General features: G+C 34.2%; 1 protein-coding gene across 1 annotated transcript; it reads left to right on the top strand.

Annotated features, from left to right (window-relative positions):
• The first annotated feature begins 885 nt into the window (after positions 1-885).
• On the top strand, positions 886-12,773 carry LOC5564136 (pickpocket protein 28). The gene is made up of 7 exons (XM_021855422.1): positions 886-1,133; positions 1,205-1,456; positions 1,519-1,960; positions 2,028-2,081; positions 11,668-11,774; positions 11,927-12,295; positions 12,358-12,773. Exons 1-7 carry the CDS (start codon positions 952-954, stop codon positions 12,635-12,637), a joined length of 1,686 nt encoding a protein of 561 aa, XP_021711114.1. The 5' UTR covers positions 886-951; the 3' UTR covers positions 12,638-12,773.
• Positions 12,774-13,364: the final 591 nt, after the last annotated feature.

Here is a 13,364-nt window from a genome sequence, read left to right on the forward strand (position 1 = left end):
ATGCACTATTCAACTCGTAATCAAGGCAAGATGCTTTATAAATTTAAATTTTATGGAAAAAAGCGATTTCCGGCGAAAAAACTTAAATTATTCAAAGAAATTTGAATTGCTTGCTTCTCCTATAGTTATTCCTATACAAATCTTGAAGGGCTTGTGCAGTCTCAGTTTTCATCCGAATGAGCTCAAATTTTTGGAGGACACTCAGAATTTGATCTAGAATCGAATGAGCGGTGTGCAGCAAAAATGATTTTTTGAACCGCTCTAATCTAAGTACCTATTTACATTGTTGTGAAGATTTTTTAAAATTTGTTCATAGTGATTTCCATATAAACCTACACCAAACTCTGCTATCTTCAAATCATTACCGAAAATATTGAAAATATAGGAAGATATGGAAGGTATAATTTTCGAAACCTCTAATTTCGATCTGCCCTAGTATGGTATATACTTGACTTACTATTATCAAGGCTCAAGTACGTATAATTTGTGCAAGAGTGCATGTTGGGTTCAGGCAACCAAAATGATTTAACTCTATCTATTGAAGGAGAAACCACAAAACTCAGAGCTTGACAGTAGAAAACTCGATCCATCATATCATTTGCACAAATCCTCAAAGGACAATTACCTCATCACCGTGTCCTGCAAATTAGTAATTAACCACGTGTGAAACGCTTCGATTGGCGTGGAAACTGGACGAATGCTTACACCTTTTTTGTTCTCGCTGTTGCCCAATTCACCAGTATCAGTAGCATAATAGGGTGGGTCAGCTCCCCAGACGCGTCGCTTGCTGTGCAGGCGCCTCAGTTGTGTGTTATCGAGTAATTCATATTCAAATGAGGGAGTAGCATAAAAATGTCGCGCCAATGGTGGTTCTGGTCAGTTTGAATGTAGTTTTCCGTAGAGTAAGTGTTAGGACTTTTAGTTAGAAAGTCTTATTCAAATTTTAGGACAATGATGCACAATAGTGCAGCTGACTCGCGTTCCGTTAGTAATTTCGAGTTGAAAGCCATCAATGCCATCGATAACCGTCGCTTCTGTCGTGGATTGAAAAGTTTGTTCCTGGAGTATTGCTCGAATAGTACCATTCATGGAATTAAATACTTCGGATGTAAAAGGCGCACCATCTATGAGAAGTAACAAGTGTTTAATGGAAATGAATGTGCTGTATTCTCAAAGTTGCACCTGCTTCAATTACATATTTCAGGGTTTGGTGGGTGGTGACGTTTCTCATATCGGTATACGGATGCAGCCAGTTGATTCAGAATATCTACCGCAAATGGGATCAAACGCCGGTGATTGTGAGTTTCAACGAGAAGAGTACTCCGGTGTGGCAGATTCCATTTCCAGCGGTAACGATTTGTCCCGAAACGAAGGCTAAGACGGAATATTTGAACTTTACCACACTGTTTCATCAAGTGCAGAATGAGACTGACAAAGAGCTGCTGGATGAGGAAAGGTGATTTTTGCATTTGAAAAAGTGAAAGCTAGAATATGTTTTGACGCAAATCTCGTTTACAGCTACGACAGATTCCGAGCGTTGGCTCAGGTTTGTGACGCCCATATTACGCGAAATTTTATGCTGAATCAAACGGTGGATAGTGAGTGCGTAAACTGGTTGAAGAACATTTCCGTTTCTAAAGATGAGATGTTAATGTTCTGCAAATGGCGAAATGAAGCCTCTTCGTGTGATTATATGTTTTCGGAAACGTTGACCGAGGAAGGCATTTGCTATACGTTTAACTCACTTAGTGCAGAAGATTTACTGAGGCAAGAAGTGTTGCACGTGGATTATCCTTACGTTACGAAGAATATATCGTCGACGCAATGGTCGCTGGAAACTGGCTATCGGGAGGATGCTGACATTGATACTTATCCAGTAAGGGTGCTTGGAGCTGGAGCACGTGCTGGGTTGAATATTCTGCTGAGACTGTACAAATACGATTTGGATTATCTGTGTCGAGTAAGTTGGATAATTGAAGGTATACTTGTGACATGAATACATAATGTGATACGTTCTACTTGTTTAGGGTCCTGTGCAAGGTTTCAAAGTATCGCTGCATACATCTGGCGAGTATCCTCAGGTATGTAGGCAAACCGATTGAAATTAGTTGAATGTTTGATTTATTCTATATCCCTAATATTAGTTTACCACAATTTTGAGAGGTCTTTGCATTTGTTGCAATGGAAATTTTATGTTTAGATTTTTATAACATAAGCTCTGCTAGTGTTTCTTCAATAATTAGTGCAAGTGCTTGCACAGCCAATATAGGGTGTCCCAGAAAGTATGGGCACGACTTTACCATACTGCCATTTCAAGACTAGTGCAGAAAAAAATCTGATATTCACACATTTTATTCTTGCACTTATTAAGAGCAGATTTTGAATTTCGAGTATTTTTTGCTACCTGTTTGTTGACGGTGACACATTTCTGGAGCTCCTCCTATCAGTTTTGCGCAAATCGCGTTATATATGAGTGACTTTGTTGTATAAAATTTGTGCTAGTTCAAAAAGTAAGTACAACAAAAATCTTAAAAATGTATTTATCATTGCCGATACGATAAATGATCAGACCATCACTTATTTTACGCGAAATTATAACCTTAAGTATATGAAATTTGAATAGAAACTAAAAATCTTATTACAGCCGTGGTTGATTTTTACCAGGGTCAAGTCCTTGTTAATTCACTAAAAGAAGTGAAATCTAAATTTTTTGTTGTCTTTTTGGATAGATATTTGACAGATATTTGACATAAGTAAATTTGGAATCAATATTTTTTATTTATGTTGAAAATACCTGAAAAGCTATAATATCGTGAAGTTATCTTACATGGAGAACAAAACAAGTGATTTTTCAGAATATTACCATATTGGCAAATGTTTTCTAGCAAAGCCAATTAAGATTTTAAAGAAAAATTCTTATGGAACATTTTAGATACTATGTACTTGAACTCAAATCATCGAAGGAGTTTGATAAATGCATCCATTACTAATAAAGTTTTAACAAAACACAAAAGTAGGTTCTGTGCAGGCTAGATAACAATTGAATTCCTTAAATTAAAAAGTTTAGTGTAAAAAGTTAAGGAAAACTACAAAAATATAAAAATATTTTTTGTGTGAAGAAGTATCGTGATTCTCGTTATCCAAGTCGTGTCCATACTTTCTGGGACACCCTGTATTGAAAAGAATCCTGGAAATACCAACATTTTCTCACAATATTTTTCCGTCAGCATCAATATTTGTAGCACATCAATGATTTGATTCAAATATTGAAACGGCCTGGCCCACTTTGCAGACTCGGGGTTTGAAGGTAATTCAAAAAAAATCTAGCGAACATATTATTTATGAATGACAATTATAGACAATTTTTAATTTTTTTTGTAAGAAGGCTCATGCGAGCACATTCTTTGCACTATGTGGCTTTATAACTACCGATTTTATTGCGTCTAATTTCACTACTCAAAGCTTTGATTCGGTAGCAAGAGTTTCAAAGTATTACTGAACAAAAACACAACCGGGTGGCATAGTACCAGCCAAACCACTAGCGGAATCACGTAAAAATGTATCAAGAAGAATGACACAAGCTAGCTTTGAACTAAGTCTTCGCGAAGAAAAACACTTTTATCACTTCTAAAAACATGTTTCCATGGAACATCGACAAGTGGTATAGTACCATCAACCGATTCGGTTTTTCATCAGCCGAATTGAATATAACGCGGAAAAGAAGAACACGTGATTGAACATTCAAAACACAGTCGCCTGCGAGCACAGCTTGTTGCGATTCAGATCTGGTCTTGTTTTGGAAATAATCTGAAATTTTGAAAAAGTTTTAAAGTTGTTTCAATCAAAAATCAAGTTGCCCAGGATTTCGAAATAGTTTTCAATCAAAAAAAGGTTGTCGTCAACTCTTGAAGAACTGATTTGGAGAAATTTGAACAGTTATGAGAACAAACCAAAACTATGAAAGCTTCTAGTGATGATGGAAATTTTACTTCCTTATAGAGAAACATTCAGAAAGTAACTTATAGTGTTAAAGATTTAGCAAATGTTTTCAGTTGGGACATATTTTTTAAATTGAAAACACCAAAATTGCAGTAATTTTAAAACCAGACAGAATCCTGCCGATAGCTTTCGTCCGATCTGCATGCTTTTATTAATAATTATACTTTTCAAAAGTTATTTTGAACGAAATTGAAGTTTACATCAAAATAATATTGCTGTTTACATTTGACTTGCAAATCTTGCTCAAATGCGTTCCAAATGCGGTAACACAAACTAATCAAAGGACACTTAGCAACCGTGCTCCATTTCACCGTCAACCTAGCAAAGAAAAGCAATTTTTGACTTCGCCTTCTTTATGAAAAATCTTACCGCGTTTGGTGTTCCCGCATTTGATATTTGCATTTAAAACGCACACAGCAGTATCCAATGAACAGTTCGGTTTCGGGTGGGTCTCGATTTACAAAAATAACGTTCTCACAGTTTTTTGCAGCCAAATTTACCTAATGCATGGCCTTTTGAAAGCCGCTCAAGAAAAATTTGATTGAACCAACTTCATGAGTGATGTGCATCTAAAGACTTTATAGTTTTACTTTATTATTTTTCAAAGAATTACAAACTTGCTTTATTCAGCAAAAACATGTATCATTACTTTTTTACAACTTTTCTTAAGACCACATTTACGTAAAACTAAAACCAAAAATGATAGAACATAAAATCTGATTTTTCGAGTCCACCCTAAGTTAAAACGATCAGAATCAATTTGCTCAGCTCAAATAAAGAGTTAGATCAAAAGTGTCTTTAACAAATTTATTCAAAACAACATTTCCTAAAGGTTTTTCGAAGAGCAAAACCACAAATTCACTCAAACAAAAAAGTTTGATTTATAATTTAATGATAGATCAGATCACCCTATTCAACTTTTTTCTAAGAAGATGTGAAATTCAATTAGTTCTCTGAAGACACCATACGTCTTAAATTGACGAGAATGGATCATTGAAGGTAGTTTTTGCAAGTGCTCACCGCATCAAAACAAAGGCGCCACTGTATGTGGGATTTAACATTGTGACAGCAATGCTGTTCCGTCAAACACACAAGGCTACGGTGGCGCTATCTATGCTTTCCATAGCGGCCGTTTTGGTTATTTAATGATCCATAGAAAAAAAAAAAATATTTTTTGATAAATTTTCGATTCAAACCATTGCACTATGGGTCAGGTACGCAATCTGGCGGGCCAAAATTGATACCTCGGTAACGAAGCATTTCTGGCATTTGGTGTCTTCAGCAATTTTTTTTGTTACAACAAGTACCACCTACTGACATAAACCGATGATTCGTTAATTGTCCGCGTAGGTGGCTCCATAATCTAACTTTTTACTATGACGCACAATGGGGCAGAATCGAAAAAACGCGGAAACAACTGGTAGTTCTTTGGAATGAAGAGATATGTGTTTGGTGTTTTTAACGAAAATGATCCTTGCAATGAGGCCGATGTTTTGAGATAAAGTCATATTTTTGTGTTATTCGCATTAATGGCTCATACCCCATTTCAGTCAAATGGCATTTTAGGTGTATGGTTTCTTCAGCAAAGTTGTTCATTGTTCTATGCTGAACATTATTGCTTAAGGCGTCAAATTTCCAAGGCCTACTATTTTTAAAATATAGACAATTAAAAAAAAATAATGCTTAAAACCGTTATATTGAGTTTTGGTTGTATTTTTTAATTAAAATACCATATATGGTCTATGATTATGTCATTCATTAGCATAAAGCAGGTCTGGTAAAAAATTGATGGCAAAAATATTTAATTTTTTTTAAAAAGAATGTGTACAAAACACAGGGATATTGCGTATAGGCCATTCTTGCAATCGGGCAAGTTCGGGCAGGTGTTTTCATCGCCATCCACTTACGAAAGGTCAGAGCATTATTATCTATTATTTTCTAGGATATGAAATTTATTATATTTTTTCTATGCGATCTGGAAGTATGCAAAATAGAGGCCTGTATAGACAATGTATATAACACATAATTGAGTAGATGTCGTTACCACTGAACCGCAAGAATGTTCGTTATTATTTTAACCTTTAAAAAAAAAAAAAAAACTGCTACATTGTGATGTAGAATAATTTTGTACCTTTTTAAAAACCTTGCATTATTTCATAGAAAAAATATGTATTAAATGTCATATCCTAGAAAATAGTAGACAGTATCTTGGTGTTTTTGAGTTTTTTTTTCATTTTTCTATGGTTTTCTTTTCATTACGTGATTAACATTTTCGAGGCAAATATTTAAGTGTAATTCAAAATAAGCGAAAACACTTTATTTTATTGTACAATTCCAGAAAATCGAATATTCACTGTGCTGAGAATAAAAGCACACTAGAACGATCTTGTTGACCTAGGCATCATCTATTTGCCTATCCATGTGTTGGGTACTACAAAACATTTAAGTCTGTTTGAGAGTGATGTGTGAATAACGTAAGAGTAAACAACACAGTTGTAAAAATATCGATTGTTTTAACTTAAGATATAGAACAAAGCCTCTAAGAACAATTCAGTTATGGGTTACGTAATGTTTTTTTTTGCCATACAATACATTGTTGCAATGAAACGCAAATGAGACGGACGTTTTTTAGTAGAACGCAGTCACTTAGTGAAGGGATGTTATGCTGAAGTCCGTTGAGTGTAGTAGCTGAGCGAGTTTACCACAGAAAAAAGGAGGAGATACCCAGACACGTGGCTGAGGAACGCGGCGAAGGAATAAGGACGCGAATGAAGAATAGGAATTAGGAACCGGTAAGATAAGGGAAGGAGATGCCCTGTGACCTGCTGAGATCCAACATTTTTTTATTTTTTTTCAGGAAATTATTATATATACCTACAGTACAAGCTGGCTTTAGATTTCATGTGGAATTCGTCGTTTGGAAGCTTTTTAAGTAAATCACCAGAATTTAAACATATATTGAAGCTTAAATATCCTTACAGTTGAAGTCAAAGGAATCTCCAAATGCATAGCTTTGATCTGAATCCTCTGTTTCAAAACATCCAAGGATCAACGCTCTTCCCACTTGAAAAACAAATCTACAAGCTCATAACAAGAGATCTTGCGCTTTGAATTTTTTGAATTTAGAGATATCGACCGGAATATGCTTCATAATTTGGTTCCCGTATTAAAAGTAACACATTTACCAAATTAATTGAGCCATGGTGACAGCAATTACGAACATGAACAAATTTGAACAAATATCATTTGAATCATTAAAGAAAAATATATATTTTTCCAGGTTCAATCTATACTTTCATCTACATTACTCGACACCATCTCAAGGAATTGCTATAATACTGAATTTCATGGATACTATGATGGCTTATTTAAATAGTCTACTCATTATTTCTAAAAGTCGATCTTCCCTTCAGATCGACTTCCGGAAATTTATCTGTATTGGAGTAATAAATATTGCCAAAAATGAAATTATCTCAAAAATACCAAAATATACCTCTCTGAAACTTTTACACCCCTTTTATCTAGTATTGTTCTATGGTGCCTGAAAATTTGAGCTTGCGATTTTTTGCGCTTTTGAAAATATTAAGGTTCAAAAATTGCTCTGTTTTTTTTTGTTTTTTCACCATTTTTTAATCTTTAAGCTTTGTATTATTACATTTTTTCACCAGAGTTTGTAATTGTTATATATTTACGAGCAAAAAATATATTTTTTTTTCTTTACTTTTATTTAATAGGCACTCCGTGCTCTTGGCCACTACTATGCCGAGTATCAATCTATTTATAGTTCATATTGCTATTCCTCTCATACCGAGCAGGTAGAGGAGAGTGCTGTCGTTCGTCCTATCCATATCCATATCGAAGTCCATTGGTTCATTTTGCCATGTTTCCGTGTCGTGTGAGGCAACAGCCTACAAAGAGGGTCAGTGTGTCTCAGTCACCATCCCGCAACTGACGAAGGATGATTGTGTTCCCCAATGCACGGTCCTTCGTGCGGCGTCTTCTGGTGGCTGGACGGAGTTTTTTTTTTGGGGGGATTGGGAATCGAACCCATGACCTTCCGCTTAGCGAAGCGAAAGCGTAACCTCGAGGCTACGGGACCCCCCTGAGCAAAAAATATTATATGACATGGTTTTCACGAAAAATATCAAATTCGGTGAAAAAAATCGTTTTTACACTAATTTGGCAATAACTCGTAAACAGTAGGCTGTGGAATTTTGACGTCTTCGATAGAGTTGTTTATTTTTTCAAAATGAACAACTTTGCCGAACATGCAAAATCCCTAGAACGTCACAGTAAAAAGTTAGATTGTGGTACCACCTATGCGGACGATTAACGAACTATCCGTTTATGTCAGTAGATGGTCCTCGTTGTTACAAAAAACTTTGCTAAAGACACGAAAAGCCGGAAATGCTTCGTTACCGAGTTATTAATTTTGTCCCGTCAGATTGCGTCCCTGGCCCATAGTGAATTGTACAAACGACTGGTTGTAAAATGTTTTTTAAATAAACGAACGTGAAAATGAATTGAATAGAATAAAATAAAATTCAGCTCAATATTTTTGGGTCAAATGAAATAAAATGTTATTATATGAATTGAATGTATTGAACTTTATAGCATAAAATAGTGTCGAATGAACTCTAATTTAGTCGAAACAAAATAGAGCAATCAAAATCATATAAAAAAATATTGAATAAGATTTCAAACAAAATAGAATTGTTCAAATCAGTTCGAAACTACTTGAAAAGAATTGGATGGAACCAAATAAAATAAAATTAATGACATAGAAAAAATCAAACACATATTATTCGAAACAAAAGGGAAGAAACCTTTTACATTTATTTAACTGGATGTGTAATTGTGTACTTCAATTCAAAATTTTTATGAAATCAAACAAAAAACGAGTAATGAAATAATGACAACTAACAATATCACACAAAACAAAGTAATATTGAATAAAATGCAATAAAACTTAATGAACTCAGAATCAAAACAAGCAAAATATCACAGAATGAAAGAAATGAAAATATGTGAACAAATTGAAGAAAAAATAGCAAAACAGACAGACAAAATAACTTGAATGGAAGTAAATGGTCCAAAGGATTCTTATTGCAACACAGAGAATTTAATTCAATCTAGTTTGCTTAAAATTAAATGAGATCAAATCGAAGAGGTTTTAATGGATCCGAATAGATTCGCTCAAAACCCAAACAAAATCAAACAGAATCAGAGAAAAATTGAAGAAAATTGATTCGATTTCAATTGACTCAAATAGAATCAAATAACAACGAATCGAAAAGATGATACGATACTATATAATCTAAGAGAATCGATCTAAATCGAGTTTAACTCAAATGGAATTAAATATATTTTATGTGAATTGAAATCGAATGGAACAAAAATGATTGGAATAGTCGTAAAAATGAAATTATCGATGGAAATACAGTAGAATCGAAAATTATCGGATAGAACTGATTGGAATTGAAAAGAATCTAATAAAATGAATTAGGTCGAAAACAGTCAAATTGAATTTGATGGAATGGAACAGAATCAAATAATATTTAACAATACCAAAAACAATTGAACAGAATCGAAAAAAATCCAAAAAATAAATGAAAGGATTCAGAATGAATCAAATATAATCGAAAAGAATGAAAAAAAAAAAATAAACAAATGAAAAGTATCGATCAAGATCAAACAGAATCGAATGATTTAAAACAAACTGGAAGAGAATCGAATAGTGTTGAATAGAATCGACTAGAATCTAAAAGAATACAATTTAATCGAAAAGAATCGAATAGAATAAAAAATAATCGTATAGAATTGAGTATAGTAAGAAAAATTTGAATAAATTTCTTAAAATCTTGAATGGAGCTAACTAGAACAGAATAAAATCAAAAAGAGTCTAATAGAATCAAATTGAATTGAAAAGGATCGAGTACAATTGAATTGAAACGCATATGATTGAAAAGAATCGAATGGAATGGGATTTATTCGATTGTAATCGAATAAAATCGGAAAGTATCGAAAAGAATCGAATAAAATCGTATACAATTTAAAAAAAATCAAATAGAATAGAATAGCATCGAACAGAAACGAATAGAATCGAATTGTATCAGTAGAATAAAATAGAATTGAGAAGGATCGAATGGAATTGAATAGAATCGAATAAAATCGTATAGAGTCGAATATATTCGAACAGAATTAATTAGAATTGATAAGTATAGAATAGAATACAATTGAATAGAATCGATAAGTGTCGAAATGAATAGAGTAGAACCGAATATAATTGAATTTTTTGAATTGAAAAGAATCGAATAGAATAAAATCGAATAGAATCTAAAAGATTCGAATTGAATTGCATAGAAGCGAATAGAATCGAATAAAATCGAATGGAAACGAATAGAATCGAATCGAATAACATCTAATAGAATTCAATAGATTCAAATAGAATCGAATTCAATCGAATAGAATCGAATAGAATCAAATAGAATCAAATAGAATCGAATAGAATTGAATGGAATCGAATAGAATCAAAAAGTTTCGAAAAGTATCGAATAGAATCGGAAAAACGAATAGATTAGAATGGAATCGAATTGAATCAAATAGAGTCGACTAGAATCGAATGGAATCGAATAGAATCTAACAGATTCAAATAAAATCGTATAGAATTGAAAAGAATCGAATAAAATCTAATAGAGTCGAATAAAATCGAAAATAATAGAATAGAATTGAAAGAAATCGAATAGAATTGGATATAATCGAACAGAACTGAACAGAATCAAATAGAATCGAATAGATTTGAATAAATTCGAATAGAATCGAAGTGAATCAAAAAGAATCGAATATAATCGAGTAGAACGGAAAAGAATTGAATAGAATCGAATGTAATCGAATATAATCCAACAATCCAATGAAATCGGAGAGAATCGATTAGAATCGAATATAATCCAAAAGAATTGAATAGAATTGAACAGAAGCGAAAAGAACCGGAAAAAAATCAAGTAGAATTGAACAGTTTCGAATAGAATCAAATAGAATGGAATATAATCGAATATAACCGAATAGAGTCGAATTAAACAAAAAAAATCGAATATAGTCGAATAGAATCCAACAGAGTCAAATAAAATCGAATAGAATCCAATTATATGAATAGAGTGGAATAGAATCCAATAGAATGGAATAGAATAGAGTAGAATCGAATAGAATAGGATATAATCGAATATAATCGAATATAATCGAATATAATCGAAAAGAACCGAAAAGAATAGAAAAGAAACGAATACATTAGAATAAAATTGAATAGAATCTAATAAAATCTAATAGAATCCAATACAATCGAAATTAATCGAATCGAAAATTAATCGAAAAGAATCGAATCGAATGGAATCGAATAGAATGGAATATAATCGAATCGAGTGAAATGGATTTTGATAGATTAGAATTTCAATAGGATCGGAAAAAATGGAATTGAAAATACTCGAAAAGAATCGAACATAATTAGGCAGAGTCAAATAAAGCCTTCATTAGGATGGAATTGAATCAAAAATAGTTGTTTTTAAATGGGGCTATGATTAAACACGATTTGTTATATTTTAAATAATCTTGGAACTACAAGAATTTCTATTCTCAAACAATTAAAACTAATGCATTTTTCACTCCAACCGACAGGTATCGAAGCAGTACTTCCGAGTGCCACTCCATCAAGAGGTAATCATATCGGTTAAACCGGAGATGATAACCACTTCCGAAGGTTTGCGCCATTATGCTCCTCACCGGTAAGCCAAGCCCAAATGACTCAATTGATCACCATCCCCTGTCTGACTCATATACGTATCCATGCGTTGTTTTTCCCATGTTGCTCTTTTCGCTCCGTTCCGCATCATCATCATCTTCTTGCGTTTCGATTCGTTTCGTTTATTGCACTTAGCCGCCAGTGCTACTTCAACTACGAACGCCGGCTTAAGTACTTTAAGGTCTACACGCAGCAGAACTGCGAACTGGAATGCATCACCAATTTCACGCTGGCAACCTGTGGGTGTGTGAAATTTTCGATGCCCCGTGATGAGGGGACGGAAATTTGCGGAGCTAGCCAGATCGAGTGCTACAATGAAGCCGAGGACGAGCTGCTGAGCCATGAAGTCAAGTACACGGTGGATAAAAGTTACGACTTCCGGGCCAAGTGCGACTGTTTGCCGGCGTGCGTTTCGGTGCAGTACGATGCCGAGATTTCCCAGGCGGATTTCAACTGGAAGGATCTGTTTCATGCCTACAAGAGTCCACTGGAGGAGTTTCCTGGGTATTTTGTGAAAATTAAGTGAATATTACAAGATATGTAATAACTGTGTTTTATCTTTTTAGAGTGCAACTGGCCCGATTGACGATCTACTTCAAGGAAGCGCAGTTTATCACCTCCAAGCGTAGTGAGCTGTACGGTGTGACGGATTTCCTTGCCAACTGTGGTGGCCTGCTGGGATTGTTTATGGGAGTCAGCCTGCTGAGTCTGGCCGAGATTGTGTACTTTTGCTCGATTCGGCCATTTACCATACTGCGGTCGTACCGAACCAAGCAAACTCAACCGAAGCCCATTGCGCCCTTCATGGCTCCTGTGTTCGATATTGAGAAAACTAAGGAAAATTAAGAACATAATAAATAAATCTTTGTTGAGTATGTTGTAAATGTAAGAAATTATTATATTCTAGTCAGTCTTATCTACATTTCAGATTCATAAAAGAATAATAAAATACCAATTGAAGAGGATTTATACTGTCAATAATAATTATTGTTTTTCTTAAACCGATTGGCAAAATATCAAAATGGAATAATTGGAATCATTTCTTCTTATCATTTACAAATGTTGACCCAAATGTACTTTTCAGTAAATTGCTTAAATTAGTACTGGTGGCGCCATCTTTGAATTGTTCCGAGCATAGTGCTATAACAGAAATGGCTACCGCAACAGTTACCGTAGAAGATCGTTTTACGGTTTGTAACTAATAATGTTTTTTTTTTTATGAAAATCAAGTTTCAATTGTCACCTAATTTCCATTGAAGATCATGCCTATGCATTAATTAGTTTGATATTTGGACCTTCCCTACTGTACCGACTTCCATTCGTTGACGGTAGCAGTTGTATGACACTTATAACACAGAGTTTTGCCATAATTTTTCTCTTGTCCCCTTATTCTGATCGGTTCGCATCCTCACTGCGGATTCCGAATGCGTGCCACGAATTCGAACAGTTTATGCACGTTTTATGCTTTCGTTCGAAAAGCTTTTCAGCTTTTTCGAATAAGCATTACACACACCAATGCCAATCCACAGGGGGGTCATTCAATATTCACGTTCGTTGATTAGATCAGAGGAGG

This window comes from Aedes aegypti, chromosome 3 (genome assembly GCF_002204515.2).
Source record: "Aedes aegypti strain LVP_AGWG chromosome 3, AaegL5.0 Primary Assembly, whole genome shotgun sequence".
Taxonomy (NCBI): Eukaryota; Metazoa; Arthropoda; class Insecta; order Diptera; family Culicidae; genus Aedes; species Aedes aegypti.